The sequence below is a fragment of the Chiroxiphia lanceolata genome, chromosome 1 (assembly GCF_009829145.1).
Source record: "Chiroxiphia lanceolata isolate bChiLan1 chromosome 1, bChiLan1.pri, whole genome shotgun sequence".
Taxonomy (NCBI): Eukaryota; Metazoa; Chordata; class Aves; order Passeriformes; family Pipridae; genus Chiroxiphia; species Chiroxiphia lanceolata.
In genome coordinates, this window is record NC_045637.1 from 99,438,388 (window position 1) to 99,459,676 (window position 21,289).

At 41.2% G+C, this 21,289-nt stretch overlaps 1 protein-coding gene across 4 annotated transcripts in view; it reads left to right on the forward strand.

The window, feature by feature from the left end:
• The window catches only part of LOC116788091 (solute carrier family 12 member 7-like), a 71,036-nt gene extending 60,641 nt beyond the window's left edge, over window positions 1–10,395 (forward strand). For 3 of the 4 annotated variants that reach the window (XM_032690452.1, XM_032690471.1, XM_032690461.1), the window contains 4 exons: window positions 345–452; window positions 5,405–5,586; window positions 8,900–9,033; window positions 9,498–10,395. In XM_032690452.1, coding sequence (XP_032546343.1) covers window positions 345–452; window positions 5,405–5,586; window positions 8,900–9,033; window positions 9,498–9,589 — 516 coding nt within the window. In that variant the 3' untranslated portion in view covers window positions 9,590–10,395. Of the gene's footprint in view, window positions 1–344; window positions 453–3,065; window positions 3,183–5,404; window positions 5,587–8,899; window positions 9,034–9,497 lie in introns of all 4 variants that reach the window. The other variant, XM_032690480.1, reaches the window with a different exon arrangement.
• The last annotated feature ends 10,894 nt before the right edge of the window (window positions 10,396–21,289 follow it).

Below are 21,289 nucleotides of genomic sequence, written 5' to 3' on the forward strand. Positions count from 1 at the left end.
CCACATGCTCAGGTGGCAGCAATGCAGACTTAGTTTAAATAAGCGCTTTCAACTCTTTTCACTTGGCAGCCTAGTTGGAAAAAAACCAGTGGAAAGTCTGTTCCAAGTGCCTAAAATTTAGAAAAAACCGCAATCATATTGTTATATGATTTTACTGTGTGAAATTGCTGTTTGAAGATTAAGCTTTAAAAATGAGGGCAGAATTGATTGATCAGTTATTTGCTTGGTATTACTCTGATGCCATAAATACATCCAGGACTGAATGAATGTGGTACACTGTCTAAATGGTGTTCTTCCAAGTAGTACTTTTCTTCTGGTGTTTCTAATGCTGATTTCTTTTGCAGTTTGAAAATGATATTTCTGCATTCACATATGAGAAGACACTTATGATGGAACAGCGATCTCAGATGCTAAAACAGATGCAGCTGTCAAAGAACGAAAGGGAAAGGGAGGTAGGGACTTTGGCTTGACAAGATGTTCCGTGAAAAATATGAAAGTAGTACTTCTTGGCGGTGCTTTCTAATCAGTTTCTAACAAGTCAAAACTTTTCATAATTGCATTCTGTATTTCTCTACAACTGGTTTCATTTGCAAGGTTAAAGTAATATGGGGAAAGAAATAATCTTTTGTTTGAACAGATGTTAAGAGTCTTCCTTTCCTCAAGATGGATGCAAGTATTAATTAGCAAAACATTTGAACATCAGTGTGGAATATATTCAGAGCATTTCCAAACTTGACATCAGTAGCTAAGGTTCATGATTATGCAACTGGACCGATCAGCTTTGATTGAGATTTGGTCTTGGAGTCATAGAATCAGTTAGATTGAAAAAACCTTTGAATTGAGTCCAACCACTAACCTAACACAAACAAGTCCACCACTAAACAATGTGCCACATGTACACATCGTTTAAATACCTCCAGGAATGATAACTCAACCACCACCCTGGACAGCCTGTTCCAATGTTTGATAACCATTTCTGTGAAAAAAGTTTTCCTAATGTCCAATATAAACATCCTCTGGCACAACTTAAGGCCTTGTCCTGTCATTTGTTACTTGGGAAAGGAGACCAACTCCCAAGTCACTACAGCCTCTTCCAGGTAGCTGAATAGAGGGAGCCTCCTTTTCTCCAGGCTAAACAACCCGAGCTTCCTCAGCCACTCCTCATATGCGTTACAAACACACAATATTATATGATACATACAATACAATACAAATTTGTTCAGATCTCACTGGTTTTTTAGTTTCTGCATTATTTTAAATGTTTTATGGATCAGCTGGAGGCAAAATTAGGCCAACAAACCTCCCCTGTTCTTACAATTTTGCATGGAGGGACAAGCTTCATGCAACAGTATTTTCATGAATATTTGTAACTTTTAAGTCCTTTTCTTTTGACTTATTATGCTGCTACCCCCTTATCATTCTGAAAAAATATTTTATCATTATCAATGCTTTTTAGTGATGTAAAAGGTAGTAAATGCTCTGACTTTGCCATCACGTAAAACTATTTCCCTTCCATGCCAAGTAAGAGAGCTCTACTGTGTTTAACTGTTTATTTGTAAAACAGCTAGATTTTTTTTCTTGTGGCTTTTCCTTTTGGTTTTAATCCTACAAGTCCAATCAGTTTGGTTTTTTTAGGTTTTTTTCTTTTTATTTTTCCTCTTCTCTCGCTTTATTCATTTTTCCACTTAAAAGGATATTTTTTAAGGTTGCTAAAGATGCCTATTATTCCTATAGCGATGACCTGCTGTAAATTCTCTTTCTTATCCATGTCATGGTAGTTTTCTCTTAATTTGAACCTACCTAACATCCTTTCAGTAAAACCCCAAACTTTTCTATCCAGCTTATTCAGTGTGACTGTTTCTTTATTGAACAGTAGTATTTTACAAGTGGAGTTAGAGTGATTAATCAAGTGATTCTACAGTGATTCTATTCCCTCTATTTTTGTTTCTTTATTACTCATTTTATCTGCATGTAACCATTGCCATCATAGCTTCTGTTTGTTCCTTCATATCAGACAGGGTAAAATCTGAGATGTTCAAAATACCATTGAATTTATTTCATGGTCTGAAGTAGAATCCTTGATAATACCAAGAATCTTGACTACTTACTTACTGCCTTGTCCAAGAATAAAAGTCACATCCATCTGTTTTTCTGATTAGGATATCTAAATCTACCTTGTTCTTTTGTATTTTCATCAGAAAATGTGGTTTAGTTATGCCATCACTTCCTCTGGAGCTGTGAGTTGAGTATATGCACTCAGTGTGCCAGACCCTTTCTTAATCTGATCATCTTCTCTTAAATGAGCTGAGACATCCCCTCCAGTTTTTTTTATGACCTCCAAAACATTTATTTCATAAGTATCACTAGTTCAAATTAGCATTGCTTTTGTTTTCATCATCTGTTTTCGGACATTCAAATATAACCTGAGATTTCAGTTTTGTATAGTGAGTGTAATTTGGTTTCCTGTTACCACCAAGATTAGCACTTTAACCTCACTTTTGTATATGTATGCCTTCAAACAAGGCTCAAACCTTCTCAAAGAGGAGAATTTGTTTCTGTACAGTGTTCTTTTGCTGTTTCCCGCATAGGCATGCTTTTATCCCTGAACCATCACTCTCACCCTCCCTTCTTCGGTAACTTTTTAAAAATAGAACTAATTTGATCTTGCCTCTGGGTTTTTGTGGAGAATTGGGGATCGGGAACTCATCAGATTTTTGTTTTCTTTTTTGAGAAACTTGGTTGATTTGCTTCTGATTTTTAGAGTTGGAAAGTAGCCTTCTCACATGCTTAAATTTTTTAATACTTTTGATTGTAATTAAATAAAACCATGTGAATATATACAAATACGAAGGGATGTGACCCTCACAAACAAGTGAATGTTTGAACTTCCCATATAGACTGAACTCACTTGGCTTAATGTTTTCACAAATGTCTGTAAAGAGAACATTTAAAAAATGTTCATAAGGTGTGATATCATATCTCATCTATTTAAAAGAAAGATAATATGATCATCTTCTTTTTCTCTGTAGACCTTTTTTTTGTCATTGGTAACCTTTTTGTCCCAGATTCAGAGCATCACTGATGAGTCTCGAGGCTCAATCAGAAGAAAAAGCTACTCCAGTTCACTCTCTATTGTCCAAGACGCCCAGGCACTGCTGACTAATGATTATCAAGAGGAGGAGGTAGTTGGACATAGAGCTGTCTAGACATATTTTCCCATTGCAACACTTGAAGTGCCACCACTGCAAACTGAACTACACATGAACAATTTAATGACTCATTGTTATGGAGCAGTTCCTCATAAATTTCAGTTTTACTATTTTTCTAATTTAATTATCTTGCCCTTTTTTTTTTGACTCTAGATGATGCTCCTGCAACATGAACTACATTATCTTTCTCACACTTATTTTCCATGAAAGAAGCATGTTTCTGAGAGTGCCTGTTTTTCTTAAGGACCAGAAGCGGGATGTTTCATTAATAAGCATATTTCATGCTTTCACGAGCTATTGACTTCCTTTGTAGTTCCTGTACTGAAGTCCTGAAGCTTCTGGGAGACTGTATTGATATTCTAGGTCATCTAAGGAGATTTCTATGCTTATTTGCAAGCCATTACTAACCCATAAATGTCATTACTACATTCTGCATGGATGTCTGAAAGGAAATGGACTGATGTAATCAACGATTTTAGGGTGCACTTGAAGTGTTGCTCTTATCTATGGATGTGTAGCCTAATTTGTAGAAGTGCTGTATACCTTTGTGTTTCCCTTTCTTCATAGCATATGAGAACAACATGTGTTTCATGTATTTTAATTTGTTATAAAAACAGCACTAACAAAAATGTGCTTTTGCTGTCTTTGGATTTTTATAAACATGTGTTATAGGTCTAGAATTTCTCTTGGCCTCACTGTCTAAAAATGGCAAATTGTCTCCCACTAAAGCATAGTTGTACTGAACTCATCTTATGGTTGTTACCTTGAAAGTTTAGTTAATTGGATACTGCTGCATGGTATTTACAGTACTGACATGTATTTGTTAGCTTTTTTCATTCTCATGATAGAACTGTATTTACAGTAACTTCTAATTTGTTGTCTTGACTCATGATTTAATCACCAAAGGAAGACTGTCAAACAAATAGATATTTATGCGAAACTCAGAATTGAACTCTAGGATTTGGAAATCCTCAAGGATGGGGACTAGGGAAATAATTTAAGGAGTATAGAGAAGCTCTAAGGCATTTAAAACCGACTGCAATTACAGTTTGTGAACCATTAGAGGAATGGCTGTTCAGAGATCAAAAGTAGTATTCTCATCTGTTTGGTTTTTATTCATGCTTTTGATTGAGCTGAATGAAATCGATTCTTCTGAATCATCACATATGTGAAGGGACATAACTATGTCTAGTAGTAATTGAGGTTCCCAAATGGAACAGGAGCTTCAACTCATGATTTATCAAGTCTCTGAATAGCTTTCAGGACTGTTAAATATCTTAAAAAACAAACAAACAAACAAACAAGACCACAGAAAAAAGAAATGTCACCTCCAAAACAAAAAGCCCCAAACTGCAAAAAGAATCTTCCCCACCCAAATACCAATTCGCTTATCATTTTAACAGTCAAAAGTACTGTATTTTTATTGCATTTTATGGAAATAGAGAAGCCTATGGACAAAGTATTACAAGAGAAAGTAAATAATGTGTTAAATATTTCATCCCTTTTTCCTTAAAAGGAGCAAGGGGGATGGAAAATGGAGAACACGGAAGTGCATAGGCATGTGGGAAGAATAATATTAAGTTCTTGAAGTTGATTTGAGTTTCTACTATTAAAAGGGAAGAGAAGGTCCCTTCATGGTTATAGTGATTAGGTTTTGTTAGGTAGTATGCTCTCGCATGCATAAATAGTGTAACCTAATAATCTAAATCTATAGCTAGCCTTCAATATAGCAAGTCCCATACTGAGTTCATAAAGTCATGTGATAGTTCAGCTAAAGGCATGCAAAATGGATGATATTTACAGCAGTATCTGAGAAAATAACTTACCTGGGGAACAATGAGAGCACTGGCTTTCAAGTTTTTCACTGGCAAAACACCTTGGTGTAAATAAAATAAAATACCATCTGGAATTGAACCTCACTTTAGTTCATTACAAAAATAATCTTCCAGGTCAGATGTAATCCTGCAAATAAGTACATTTTTACAAGCAGTTTCACTTCATGCTTTCACCAGAAAAAGTGCAGTTTCACTTCATGCTGAAGTGAAACTCTCTTGCATTTGTTTCACAAATAAGGTGGACTTTTCTGTAGCTTTTATTCCACTGCTATGAAATTCCTTTTCAAAATTTTAATAATGTGTAATTTACAAATGCTCTTTTTGGCTGAATCTTGGGATGATTATTTGATTTGTAACCAGGCCCAGCTGATCCATGATAGAAATACTGCCTCGCACTCTGCTCCAGCAGTTGAAGCAAGTGTGGCTGCTGCCGTGCCAGAAAAAGTGCAAATGACTTGGACTAAAGAAAAGTTTGCAGCTGAAAAGCATAAAACCAAAGATTCAAATGTGTCTGGCTTTAAAGATGTTTTCAACATGAAACCGTAAGTATACATATGGTGTTGGGAGTTTTGTATTTCATTGTGTGTATTTTAATGTGTGGGGTTTTTTATTTGATTGTTTTTGTCATTTTCTGGGGTTTGTTTTTTAAGAGATTATGGTTTATTTAAAACTGAATAAAAAATTAATCTCTTTATGTGCTTCAGTTAAATGCCATTCTTACAAAAATTGCATGAACTTGGGTGGAATAGTAGTGACTGTAAAGAGTCATACACAAGAATGTAGTAAATGAAGTTTAAATGACAGATTTCAAATTGTAAACTCAACTTCTAGATTGTACCAGAAAGCATCTATATTAAAATGCTTAATGTTTTTCTGTCTTCCTGTGGATGACAAAGTACTGTATATATCCCTGTCTTATTTCCTGTGTTTTGTTGGACTAGAAGGAGTACCAAAGCAGCAGATACATTTAGCTTCAACATATTTAGCTTATGGTTTTGGGTGGATGTTTTTTGGGTGTCTTTTATTGTGTGGGTTGTTTTGATTTTTGTGGCTTTTTTGTTGGTTTGTGGGTGGTTTTGTGGTTCTTGGGGGTGTTTTGGGTTGTGGTTGTGTGTTTGCTCGTTGTTGGTGATTTTTAAATGGACATTCAGCCCTTGTTCTGTAAATTAAAGCATTATAAAACTTGTGCAAATACGTATGTCTTGCTATATTAAGTATTTCCTGTTTAGATATTCCTTAGTAACTTTTTCTTAAATGGATAAGAGCTATTGCCTATGTCAAACCAATGTAGTAGACACAAAAGCAATGACAGAAAGAAGTCATCTTGTTTGCTTCCTCATCTTGTGTCTTTAGGCACACACACACATTTTTTTGACTTCTGGAGGAATACACTTAGAAGCATAGCCTAAATTATTTTCTGCACATGACCAAACCAAAACTGTGGATGTCAGGGGAAATCTTAATATCTAAAGAAAATGTATCTTAATTCTAGGACTTATAGAAAATAGAGTTAGAAAACATACTTAAAATCAACACCTTAAAATCCTAATTTGTTTTGTGGATTTGCTTTGACATCTTTAGAAACAGTCTGCCTTTTGCAAATTCCAAAAATCATCTTTCTCATTCTCTAAAGCATTGTTCTGGGTTTCATTATACTCTAATCCTTAGGGGTTTTTTTTCATTAATGTCTAAAAAGTATTTCCTATCACTACTTTAGAATTGTGCAAGACACAGATTCCAGATTTTTTTTTAAACTACTATGTGTAGTTGGGATAGAAATTACAGTTCAAAGTTGGTGTGCCTGTACAATATATTAGTATTATTTACTTTAAAATGTACCTGATGGCAATTGTTTTTTTATGCGTTTGCTTCCCTTTCACATAGAGAATGGGGAAATCTGTAAGTCTAAATTTCATTTCATTTAAGCAGCATAGACTGTGTTCTCTGCTTCTTGTGGTCCTGTACATTGTATGCATGTTTCTAACTCATAATTTGCAGTGCCTTTATTCTTTTGTTCCTTCTTTAATATACTGTGAGTTAGCAGATATCACTGAAAAAAATATTCATCATTGTGACTTGTAATGTTCTCTTAAATATTATCAACTTTCTATTCAAGGTAAGTCACAAAACATATGGTTTAGTTTCAAAATAAATGTAAAACTTGACAGTACTCCTCTGCACCAGTTTAATGTTTAGTTTTCTAATTAACTACATTAAAAAGTGAATATATTTTTATTCTGGAAAAATAACCCCCCATTGTGATAGAACTACTTGGACAATAAGAATTATTTGTTCACAAAAGCAACTTTCATGTTTCATCAAAAGTCAGTTATTGCCTGCTTTCTACCAACCTGTACAGGTGTAGAAATAACATAAGTTCAGGCATACATTGGGTATGACAGCACACAAAAATGGGATAGTACTTCTCTTGAGTGGAACTCACTTGACTGCTCTTCTTTTTTTCAGAGTTCAGCATTTTCCTAATTTTTTCTGTTTAACAAGTTGAGCTTCTTATGAAAATTTAGGAAGCTTACTTTGTGTACAGTGTATGATTTCAGTTCTACCAGTGCTTGATGTTAGTTAGCCTCAGTTCACATTGTACACAATGTGAGCTGAATTTTTGCCTCCTCTGTCACAAATTTACATCCTGCATTTTAGTTTTAGTTGAACAGTGTTTCAGCTTCAATATTTATACATCTCAGTTACACACTCTTGCCTCTCTTCATAGTTCTTTGGTGTTCTCAAGATGCAGTTCTGCTTCTGCAAAATGGAGCTTCAAGCATTCTTCTGTTCCATATATGGGTTTTGTACAGTTGGTTCTTAGGATAGATGGCCTCTGTGATAGAAGATCCCCAAAGAGGGACTGATAAACTCAGCTTTAGAAATGTCATTCTCTCATGGGGGGAAGACTGGAGGTAGCAGAGAGGAGAGAATCAATTAAGTTGATAGGGCTGGTCTCCATTGTCCACTAAACTTCAGACCAAATGCCTTTTTGTTTGTAAAGCATCTACTTTTGGGCAGTAGATCTTTTGCATAAATGGGCTAAGGTAGAGTTTGGATATTTTTGTCACACTGTAGTGTATTTCCAGTCTTGACTAATTTTACACAGGTAGCAGTTTCTCAGGAACTGTAAGGACACTTCTTTTTGTTCAAAAAGACAACTAAATAATACTAAAATAAGGACATCTTTGAAATCCTGGCAGTTTTTTCTTCCTGTGCACGAATTTACAACAATTATAGTTGTAGATGCAACAAGGAAAACATTAGTTAATGTTAATAATTTAAGGGGAGAGGCTCAATTTCAGTTCAGTCCTTACTGCCTTACTCTTATGACATGAAAAACTAGTAATGTTTTCAAAGTTCTATGGTGTTTCTGAATTTTCTTCACCAGATTATAGTAATTTAGTAGTGTTTCCAAAGGACTACGGGTAAAATCTTGTACTGTACAACATAAATCTTTACAGTGCTTGCCTGTAATTTCCTTGTTTGGAAATTCTTGTATAAATCCAGTTACTTTATTGTGTAGGTCAATAAACTGGATTCTCAGTGTTTTCTGACTGAACTTTAACTTCTGTTGAAAACAAGGTTTTGATTCATCTCGTTAAAAGATAACTGACAACTGGAAAATATGTGCATTTTGGCAATCTGCTTAGAACTCTTTGAATTTCAGAGTTAAATGTTCTTTTCAAATTATTGCATTTTCTCATTTATTTTGAATGTGTACAAATACTGGTGTCCATGAAAATTGTTTATTTTATGTGCTTATAGATTAAACTTATAAATTCAAATAAGTAGTGTATAATTCAAATATGTAAGTATTATAACAATGCTTAAAAATATTTCTTCACATGCTAGAAATCAGTCAAATGTGAGAAGAATGCACACTGCTGTGAAGCTCAATGGAGTAGTGCTCAATAAATCACAGCATGCTCAGCTAGTTCTCCTGAATATGCCTGGACCTCCTAAAAACAGAAAAGGGGATGAAAACTGTATCCACTACTGTATTGATTCCATATTTCTTGAAATTGGGAATTTGATTTTTGTGATTGTGCCATTTCCTGTCTACCTGTTGGGGTAACCATTAATAACCATGGTAAACGTAAGTTTGCCTTTAAGAAAATGACCTTTGATTCCACGAAGAAAGTTTAAAAAAGTATTGATAGTGGTGAGGGTATTTTATTAATATAAAGCATTTCTCAATTTTGAACTCATTTTAAACTCTCTTATTTATATCTTTTCTATGAGTAAGTAGGGCAGAACCAGGAACTTGTCCCAAGTTAGACCTCACTTTCATTTGACCAACCACGTAACGGGACAGTAAAAGGTGACAGAGGAAAAAACTCCTTGATTAAATGTCGAATGCAATTTTTGCATTGTATGTCAGACTTTCTGAGAGATTACTGGCTACTTTGCTTCTCTTCTGAATAAATTCCTTGACCTAATGATATTGCAGACATGGAGTTTCTGGAAGTTCTGACAGAAGGTCTGGATAGAGTTCTCCTAGTCCGAGGCAGTGGACGTGAAGTGATCACCATTTATTCTTAATCTGTTTGCACATGTTGTTCAAACACAACACACACTCCAGATGAGAAAACAAAGTTATTTGCCATAATTTAAGCAGCTTCATTACGTGTTTTAGTGCATTGAAAATTATCTGCAAGCTGAATCTTCTGATGATGTAGGGGTTTTTTCCTATTAAAGTGTTATATTGAAGTAGTATTTTAAGCAGATAGACTTATGTAGAAAATATTTCTATAGTGAATTAATAAATGGTGGATGGGTTAGGATATTTATGTGTAGCAAATTCTGGCACTTGTTAAGCTCTGGTGAACCACAAGAAAAATGGTAATGTAATGGTATTTTTAAACATATAGAAATGTAAGCAACTTTTGATTATTTTAATCTTTGTTGTGTGTCTTAATAAAGGGAAAAGTTTTAGGAAAAGTTGTCTTCTTTCCTTACCAAAATGCTGCAGAGATGTATACAATCACTCAAATTTGTATATTATGTGCATAAAGTATTTCCCTAGAGTTCATGATTTGCTATACTTGTTAAAAATAACATTTCTGTATTTAAAATACTTAGTCAGGTACCTGAAACGTGCAGGAGATAGTAAATAAACAAGCTGAGTGGGTTTTTTTCCATGAACTACTAGTAGTTATTGCGTGACTATACCAATGACATGTGTAAGCATCCAATTCATAGGAAGGCTATGATGCAGAAACTCTACCTGGTTCCAGTTATAATTCTAGCAATTTATAAATCACAGGAAGTTTATGATATATGTATATTTTGAAAATGTTTTCTGCATGTGCTGCTGTTTAAAATAAAATCTGCTTTTCTGAACTGAATGAACTCCTAAGTTTTAGTTTTGTAAATATTTTGTAAATGTTTTTTAGTTTGGTAAATGTTGTTTAAGACCTAAAGTGTTTGTTTGGTATCAGAATATTGTTCTACTGTAAAAAGAAAAGCATTATTTATACATATAAACTATTATTTTAGTTCCTTTTCTTTTTCTTATTCCTTTATAGGGAAGGCAAGGCAATGCAGAGACAGGCAAGGCCAGGAGAGTTAGAGGTATGTATGCAAGGCAAGGCAAGGGATGGGAAAAGTAGGCCAGCTAAGGCAAGGTATGGGTAGGCCAGGCACAAAGAGGTAGGGCTAGGCAAGATAAGGAAGTCAATGGAGGGGCAGGCAAAGCAAAGCCAGGCAAGGTGAGGCAAGGGAGGGGTAGGAAAAGGCCATACAACAAAGGGGAAGCTAAGTAAAGGTGGTATGTAAAGGACTGCAAGGGAGGTGGAGAAAGGAAGGAAAACAGCTAGGCCCAGGGTTTCAAGTAAAGAGTATAGGCTACCCAGTGGACAAAAGACCAGCCCCAGCTTTCTCTTCTGCCACATCTGGTATAGAAAATACAAAGTGTAAACAATTTTGCTGCACATTGGCCCCTTCGATTCAGAACCTTATCATGGCCAGTCTTCACAAATGAAGATTTGGGAAAGGTCTCTACCCAGATTTGTTAAAAGCGCGCTGGTGATACAGGGCTTTGCAAATGCAGGTAAGGCCTTTGAGTCTGCACAATGGATTTTTTAGATGAGACACAGTATGTGCTGAACTGAGCCCACCCTTTAATCCTAAGGTTCATATGCCGGGGCCGAGCGAGCTTGGACAGTGGCAGCGAGGTCCTCAGGATGTAGGTGTGTTTAGAGTGACCTTCTCTTAGATGGATGGCCTTACAGGGCTGAACAAGCTCCATCTGCCCGGGTTTAGAGTTGTCCTTCTCTTCTGTGTGTGCGGGGGCTCCCCTCTCATCTCCCATGATAGCACTGTCCGCACAGGCGAAGCTCCCATTCTCTCGCTCCTTTCCACGCCCGGGGCCAGGCTGCACTACTGCACATGCACCCAGGGCCGGGCCGGGCCCACGCCGCCGTAAAGCACCGCAGCGAAGCATGCGTTCTCAGAACCTTATACTCGCACCACAATCAAGCTCAGTCCCTTTCACTTAACAGCCTGTAAACTGCTCTCTCACTGCCCTGCTCTGCACCTTCCTTTTCAGCTGCAAGTCCCCACACACACTTTCAAGGCTTGCAGAGGCTGAAGCATCCATCTCCCTCTCACTCTTCTGTGCAAACTGTCTAGCTACTGCTTCAGCCTTAGGAGACAAAGTGCCTGATTATTGTTGGAGTTGAGAAAGAGGGTGCAAAGCAGGAGCCTAAAGAAGCTTTCTTGCAGCACATATCTGTGTGCAAAATGGAGTTGGAAACTTTTGCATTTACAAGCACATTGCAAGAGAGACAGAATGGGAAAGTCTGAAGAGCTGAGAAAGACAGGGCAAGGCTCTTGCCTGCTTCCACACAAGCAGTTTGACTGTGTCCCAACATCTCTTTCACAGCGAAACAGAGCACTTTCCAGCTCTAGCTCGAAAAGAGAAGTGCGCCAAGAAAGAAAGCTTTCATTGACCTACCCCCTCTAATTACACCCTTCTGTGCACTCACAGTGGAGTGGCAGTCCTTTTGGCCTTGCAGCGTTTAAACACTGCCCACCCTGCTCTGCACCGCACATTCTTCTCAGCTAGCTCAGCTAGCTTCCACATTCTTCTCAGCTAGCTTTACAGCTCCCACAGAGTAAAATGGGCTGGGGCAAAAGCAGTTGCTGCCTTAGCCCTTCTCCTTGCAGCCTTTTGATAACACACTGGATGCTGGGGCTCAGCTCTTTCCTTCCCACAAAGATGGAGTATTGCTGTCCTTCCACCTTCCACTTGCAGGGTTCATGCAAGTAAACAACCACCCATTTCCTACGAAAAGAAAGCCCTTTTACTCTGTCTCTCATTTGCAGGACTTGTGCAACTCTTAGCACTTTTTATGCAGCAAGAGCTTTCTGTCCTAGCCCCTTTTGTCTGGGAGGAATATTCATATTGAGTTCTGGCAGTTGGAGAGGCAATTTCGATGCAGGGTAACTAAGCGAACAAAAGGCTTTTTCCCCGGGAAAGGAAGCCTTTAGCCTAGTGAAAGCCCTTAGCCTCTTGCTTTCTGGTGCAGTGTCTGCGCTGCCCTGGAGACCACATAAGCAGCAAGAGCTTTCTGCCCTGGCCCCCTTTGTCCAGGAGGAATCCTCGATGGTATTTAATTCTGGGACTGAGATTCGCAATTTTAGGGCAGGTTTCCTGCAAGCAAACAGCAGCCCTTTTCCAAGGAAAGAAAGGTCTTGCCTTCATGGTTTATGCTGGAGTTGGTGGATCAATCTGGGCACTCCAAAAGCAGCAAGAGCTTTCTGTCCTGGCCCCTTTTGTCTGTGAGGAATCCTCTATGGTATTCAATTCTGGGAGTGGGAGTAGCACTTTTAGGGCAGGGTAGGTGTGGCAGGAAGAATGTAGTAAGGCATTATGGGAGATGTAGTCTTTGGTACTCTCATGCAGGCTCAGTAGAGTACTTGGATGTTATTGGTTAAAGGGTCATGTGACATGTTTGAGTGCTCTATTTAAACCGAAGTCCTTTGTAATAAAACTTAATCTTGCTCCTACACTCAGCGGAGTGAAGAGCAGGGTTCGTGCCTATACAAACACCTCAAATGGCCATCTGTTAACAGGGACTTCAGCAGGCACCAAGAACCAGGAGCATCAAGCTCTGGGGTGCCTGTCCAGGGGTGTTCCATTTTGCTAAAATCAAAAGGAAAAAGGAAGAACTCAGCGCACTGGGTTACCTCTGCAAAAAAGGGGAAAAAGGAAGAAAAAGGGACAAAAAAGGACAACAGAGATTCAGCACACAGAGGTAACCTAAAAAACCTAGTGAAACGGGAGGGAGGTGGTCCCAAAAGGAGAGGTTTTCTCTGGAAATCAAAAAAGCAGCTGAAGCAATTAACCTTTTTTTTTAAAAGAACAGAACAAAAACATGGAAGAAAGTAAATTGTGGGACTTTTTATACTGGATTTCTATGCATGAACCTTCACTCCCTCTAACTGGACCTTATCAAGTATCATCTTGGAGAAAAATAGGGAGCAAACTCATTGAAAAATCCAGTGAAGTACAAATGGATGCTCTCAAGAACCTAGCCTCATGGAAAGAAATTATGATAGTTTTAAACGTGCATTACAAAAAGTCAAATGCACCCGGGACAATAGACTCCATTCCCCTTACTCCCCCCTCCAACTCCAACTCCCCTCTTGACTGCATGGGACGGGAACAATGGTGTGAGGGGGTGTGCACGTTGGTGGGGAGGGATGGGGGGGACGGAGAGCCCTAGAGGGGGTCAATGCAGCGGCGGCACGTGGTGTGGGGATGCATGGCGCTGGGTTCGTGACACAGCCATGTGTTGCATTTACCGGCGGCCCCCCCCCCCCCCCATGCCCGCAGATGGTGGGTTTCCCTCCGCAGTGGCCCCAGCCGCTGCGGCGGTGGGGCTGCTGTCGGCGGGAGTTGCCATGGAGCCACGCACCGGATGGCATGGGTCTGCCGGGGTGCCGGTGGCAGCTGTGCAGCCAGCCATGCCGATCTTTACCGGGACTGCCGCTGCTCCAACCGGGTTCGCGGTGGAGCTGCCTGCGGCCGTGCCACCCGCCTCGGGTGCTGCCCAGTTCACGGCTGCTACGGTGCCGCTGGCGCCCAGAGCTGTCGGCTTTGTGGCGACCGGGTGCCATGCTCCGTGCAGCGGTGCTTCCGACCTGGCGGTGGTGGGTGCGCTCCCGAGCAGAGTGGCAACGGTGGCACCGCCCACGCTGCGATTTGTGGTTGGAGCGGCGGCAGGAGGAGCCGGAGCGGTGGCGGCGCCGCTCGCGGACATTCCCGGATTGAGTGGCGCGGCAGCGGCTGTACCACAGCGGAACGGAGCGCTTGCAGAAATGCACACTGCCAGCGCTACTGAGGCCACGGTTTGGGAGCAATGGACGGACTGCTATTATGGGGGCCAAGGGGGTCCGCTGGCTCCCTTTGGCTGCACAGCGGCCAAGAGACTGCTGCAGAACGACTGCAGCATGGACACAGACATCTAACTCCTGCCGCAAGGCGGAAGTGCAAGTGTCTCTTCTGTCACCACTGGTTACAAAACCAACACATGACAAACAGACGGCCACAAAGCCAATGCCGTGTTACTCGCACCAAGGAACCAACTCACAGCCCCCACCAGCCTCAGAACAGCTGCTACACCGGAGACAGCCTGATGGAGGAGGAAGAAGAGAACATAACTTCCCAGAAATCCTAGCCGAGCTGCACTACTCGAGCTCAGCGAGATGAGAGAACCAATAAAAGGACAAGCAGTTTTAGATCCTACAGAAGTTTAGGAGCAGCACACATGGCTACAGCTACTACTTCAGCCCGAAGAGGAGAATACAGACTGGGAGAGCACATGGAACATATGCCTGCCCGAGCCAAGACTATCAGTGAAGTCAAAGCTACCGATGTTAAGATGGACAGTGTATATATTGGCTATGCTATTGACATTAGCAACTGTTGGTTTTGTGCTGTGAGAATTTCAGCTGGGACATCACAATCCACCTACCGACACAACTAACAATCCAAAGGTAACACTACAAAGCACAGCAGACATACAGCTGTCAGCTACCATATTTAACTTTCTAAGTCACAAGAAGGCAACGTTACTAATTGACAAATTGTCTGCTATTATAAAAGGTTCGTTTGTGTTGCTGGGGGGAAGGATAGAAATGCTAGGAGGGACCCTAAATCAAGTGTTTACTTCTCACTATTTTAAAATGCTGTTTACCAATATGCAATACACAACATGGAAAACCAAACCTAAACAAGTAGCAAAGAAACAATCCGTTACAATTTCAGCTGCAGAAACACATAACCCTTTAAACACAGTTACTACAAAAGGCTTCATAAAGCAAAGCAAACAAGTCCCTCATACAATACAAACCCAAAGATGCCCTACTAGGTTGCAACAAATGACACAGATAAAAATACACATCCCTAAATCCGTTCAGAACATTGGCCATTACCCAAAACAAACAATTAGAACGGGAGGCAAAGACAGAAATATCAAACATTTTTAAGAGCAGAACAGATATAACAATCATACCTACCTCACATTGACCCTTAAAAAACATCCAAATCTATTTAACAAATATTCTTAAACTAGCATCCCTGAAACAAAACAGAAACCTCATAACCACCAATAGCCCAGACACTAACTCTGTTTCCATTATACCCACTGAAATCACTCATTCTGTAGAACAGAAACTACTTCAGTCAAGGGGAGGGTCAATTAACAACAGATTCTTTCTAGAAGCAGCTTTAGTGCAGCTAAATCCACAGGCAACTCAAGAAACAGGTAGCCCTAAATCAGTAAGACAGTGGCCTTTCCTTAAAACAGAGGTGATGCATTTACATATACTACTAGAAAACCATAAAAACACAGCCCTGCTATTAACAAAAGACCTTTCACTAATCTATCAGTCTCTCAAAATTAGAGAAAGATGGATTTTCATATTTTTTGCCCCTGTCTCACAGTGGGAAAAGATTGGAGTTTTTGAAAAACGAGATTTTACAACTTACTTTTTGGTTAGACAAACAGGTGGTTTGCCTTTTGGTGAGGGAGACAACAAACAAACCCCTCTCATATCTCACTCGGAATGACCCTTCTTACATAATATGGGAAAAAGAAAACAATACATAGCGAACTGAAACTTTATTAAATGTTCGGTCACACCACTGTGAGGGAGAAAAATTCTCTTTGTTGCCTAAAAGCTGTTGCAATTGCCTTTCAATATGTAAATTGGTGTCATTTTAACTAAGAATGTTTATCTCCACAAAACCAAAACAATGAAACTTCAGAAGTTTTTCCCTATTTTTTCATTAATTTCCCAGTGGCTTTATTTGAATACCTAATGGTATCTCTTCAGATAGAGGTCTGCACTTTTGTGCACTAATCATGTGAGCAATAAGTAAAGCACTGGAAATCAATTGGCAATTGTGTACGCCCTACAGACCACATGTAAGTGGGCAAGCGGAAAAGATGAATCACCTCATTAGGCAACAATTTGCTAAAATATGTCAAGAAACAAATTTTCATTGGTATCAAACTTTACCACCTTCACAGTGACCCAGGTGAAAGAGAAACACACATGGATCCACTACTCTCGAGCCAAGAGGGCTCCGGAGGAAGCATGGACCTTGGGAGAGGAACCATCTACTCTCAAGCCATCTCAATGCTGATCTTTGGACTGATAAGTACATTGGTGTTAGCTCAAGCCCTTGACCAGAAATTATGGTCTCAGGCCTATAATGGGGTCACTGGTCTATTATTTTATTTAAAACCAAAACTTCCGCCTCAGCCAACCCAAATGAACCAATACAATGCATCTGTTATAGTCCTCCAAGGAACGAGGGTACTGATTAATCGGCAATATCCTGGTACCCCATACGATGCAAGTGATTTAATAGGAAAAATTGGAGAACGAACTCAAGTTGGATGGAAAGTGTATAAACCACCCTCACAGACTAGATGGTCACACAAAATTGACATTACTGTACGGAACGCTTTGAAAATATTACTTACCTACCCGTTTGACTACAGAAATATAATTAGTGGACATGCTTGTGTTTCTGATCAATGTTGGCACACCTTCACTCTAGATAAATCAGTTTCTGTGGTGTATCAGTGGACATCTAGGGAAGGAAATATAACCAGGAGATTTATAATTAATGCTTCATCAAGTATTCCAACTACCAAATCTCCTACCACCCCATTGACTAACACCACCACCAGCTCTACAACTCCTTCTTCAATGTGTAAGAGTGTCCACAATTTAACTTTTGCTGGACATTACATAATTAGACAATGAAATGAGCAGAAACTAACTGCTGGATCCCACATATTCACTGAAAAGGATCCAATTGAACCTCCAAGCGAACATATCTCACATACAAAAAGATTGTCAGCCCTATATAGAGCAGAGCCTTAAAGGCTGGAACATATGGTTGGCAGCCAGATCCTGTGGTATCAGAGCTCAGAGAGATGTAGCTGGATGGTTTGGCACAGGGCTTCATGTACTAAACACCATAGACCAAGAACTACTAGTAAATAAACTCAGTGACGTGACCTCCAATTTGGGAAAAATCAAAGTCCCTTTAAGATCATCTTTGCTGACTGTGGCACAAACATAATCACTGACCATCAAATTGTTGACGTTAGTAGCTAAACATACTGCAGAGGACTTTACCATTAGCAGAAGGTATGCACTTGCTCTTCAGTGCATCCAGACTCAACAGTGGGTAAAATCTGTACCTGCAGGAATACTACAGGAAGGAACTTGAGGAATACTGTCCCAAGAGATAAGAGAGATAATATCCAGAAACAGTTCTATCACACAATTTGAGAAGAATCACCAGGCGTGGTGGCAATTAGTAAACTTCACCTACAATTCACATCATGAAATAATGGAATACTCACTATCACTGCAGACAAAGAAAAGACCATCTTTCCAGTCTTGACATTAGGAGCTATACATCAAAATGTTATCATCAGACCCATAGGCCATAATGTTTGGGCAAGTTACGATCACACCAAGGATAAGTGGCAGTCAATCAGTACTGAGGCATGTCTTCCTAAAATACAGTTAGGGTCATCATGGCTAGGCTTCGCGAATGAAGATTTGAGGAGGGCTCTACCCATGTTTGTTACTGTTATAGGTTAGGAATTCAGGAAAATTTGTCTTTCCCCTGCCCCCCCCACCAATGTAGGAAAGACGGAGTTTGAGTGGAAAAGGGGGAAAGGAACCGATTAGCGTTACAAAAGATCTAGCCAAATTCCTGGCTAATGGACCATCAGAGGCTGGGGGGAACTGGCCGCCCAGACGGAGAACTGAGCAGACTGCGTTGTTGGCTCTCGGAGTGAGATGGGGAGGTCTGCGTGCAGGCATTTGGGGAAGGGGACTGGGGGTCTGGGTTTTTTTTGGCTGCTCATCCTGGTCAGCTCGACTTCTCATCCTGCTGGCTTCGACCTGCCTGACTGTCCCGCTCCCCGGATCTACTGTGTTTCATCAGAGAATTATGTGCCCGCGGGAGAGAAGGGAGGAGTTCTGAGATGCCATTACCTGGGACAGTGGTGAGTCCTGTGAGAGTGGACTGCTTCCCTTCCCTTTTTCCTCCCACTGAGGGAAGGGCTCCCCGTTTCCTCCTCGGCTCCTCCCACAGTCTGGGACTGCTCCCTCCGGACCCCTCTCCCCACATGGTGACCGCTGGAGCCCAACAGCATCCCCCGCAGGACACGACAGGGTACTGCAGGTCCTACACCTTCAGCGATCCCACAGTGCCCCCTGCAGACCACGATTAGGACTGCGCTAAAGGACTGAGAAGTATTCTTTCAGACCCATTTTTTTTCCTAGGATTACTGTCTAGTTTTTTTGTGTTCTGTTACTGTTTCTGCCAACATACATGTCTCTTTTAATAAAGGGTTTTTATTTCTTCTGTTTTTTCCCCACACTTCCTCGATTAAAGCCCCCTTAATTTTGAATTTACAGTTGCTGAGAGAGAGGATTTTGGTCTATCTTGTAACTCATTCTCTTTAGCAAACATTCCAGTCCCCTCAGACTGAGACATTTTTGGGATTGAGGGAAACAATTTCCATATGGCCCCAGTGAGAACCAGACGCCCCCCAGTTAGAGAGAGCGGACAGACCTCACGAACTGAGTTGTGGTACTTCCTAACTGGCCATGGAGAAGACATGAGACGGTGGGACAGGAAACCTACCCGGGCCCTAGCAGCCTGAGTACAAGAGTTGAAAGAGAAAGAAAAGGGGAAGTCTGTGAAAGTGAGTGCCGTACCAGTATCCTGTGGGCAGGGATCTGACCCGCTAGAGGGCACCTCCCGTCGGTATTCACAAGAGGAAAATGATGACTGGCAAGATGAAGACCAATGTTAGACAGGGGCCCTGCCTCTAGCCAGGTAGAGGCACAGGACAACCGTGTCTATTGGACTGTGTGGATCAGATGGCCTGGCACATCAGACCCACAAAAATACCAGGCTTTGGTTGATCCTGGCGCTCAGTGTACGTTTATGCCCTCAGGACATGTGGGATCAGAGACTATTTCCATTTCTGGGGTGACTGGAGGGTCTCAAGAGTTGACCATGGTGGAAGCTGAGGTGAGCTTGACCGGGAAAGACTGGCAGAAACACCCCATTGTGACTGGTCCAGATGCCCCATGTATCCTGGGCATTGACTATCTCAAGAGCAGGTACTTCAAGGACCCTAAGGGACATAGATGGGTTTTTGGAATAGCTGCTGTGGAGATAGAAGCAGCTAAACAGTTGAACTCGTTGACTGGACTCTCGGAGAGCCCTTCGGCCGTGGGGTTGCTGAAAGTCAAGGAACAGCAAGTGCCAATCGCCACCAAAATAGTGCATCGCCGGCAGTACCAGACGAACCGAGACTCTGTGATCCCCATCCATAAGATGATCCGTGAGCTGGAGAGCCAAGGGGTGATCAGCAAGACCCATTCACCCTTCAACAGTCCCATCTGGCCCATGCGTAATCTAACGGAGAATGGAGATTTGACTGTGGACTATCGTGGCCTGAATGAAGCCACCTCGCCGCTGAGTGCTGCTGTTCCAAACATGTTGGAGCTCCAGTATGAGCTGGAGTCCAAGACAGAGAGGTGGTATGCCACTATTGACATCGCGAACACATTCTTCTCCATTCCCTTAGAAACAGAGTGGAGGCCACAGTTCGCTTTCACCTGGAGGGGTGTGCAGTACACTTGGAATCGACTGCCCCAGGGGTGGAAACACAGTCCCACCATCTGCCACGGACTGATCCAGGCCACACTAGAGAAGGGTGAGGCTCCAGAACACCTGCAGTACATTGATGACATCATCATATGGTGGGACACAGCAGAGGAAGTTTCCTAGAAAGGAAAGAAAATCATCCAGATCCTCCTGGGAGCTGGGTTTGCCATAAAGAAGAGTAAGGTTAAGGGACCTGCCCGAGAGATCCAGTTCCTGGGGGTGAAATGGCAAGATGGGCGTTGTCAGATCCCGACAGAAGTCATCAATAAGATCACAGCAATGGCCCCACCGACCAGCAAGAGGGAAACGCAAGCTTTTCTGGGTGCCATAGGTTTCTGGAGGATGCATATCCCGGAGTACAGTCAAATCATAAGTCCTCTCTATCTGGTAACCCACAAAAAGAATGATTTCCAGTGGGACCCTGAACAGCAACAAGCGTTCAAACAAATTAAATGAGAGACTGCACACGCTGTAGCCCTTGGGCCAGTCAGGACGGGGACAGATGTAAAAAATGTACTCTATTCTGCAGCTGGGAATAAAGGTCTCTCCTGGAGCCTCTGGCAAAAGGTGCCTGGCGAGACCCAAGGCCTCCCACTTGGGTTCTGGAGCTGAAGCTACAGAGGATCTGAAACCAACTACACCCCAACAGAGAAGGAGATCCTAGCGGCTTATGAAGGAGTACAAGCTGCCTCAGAGGTGATTGGCGCAGAAGAACAGCTCCTCCTGGCACCTTGACTACCAGTGCTGAACTGGATGTTTAAGGGAAAGGTGCCCTCTACACATCATGCCACTGATGCTACATGGAGTAAGTGGATCACTCTGCTCACACAGCACGCCCATATCAGAAATCTGAATCACCCTGGGATCCTAGAAGTCATCACAAACTGGCTGGAAGGTGAGAGTTTTGGTCTAGCAGATGAGGAAGAAGAAGAGCAGGTGGTACGGGCTGAGGAAGCCCCAGAATTCGATAAACTACCAAAGGAGGAAATGCGCTACGCCCTCTTCACTGACGA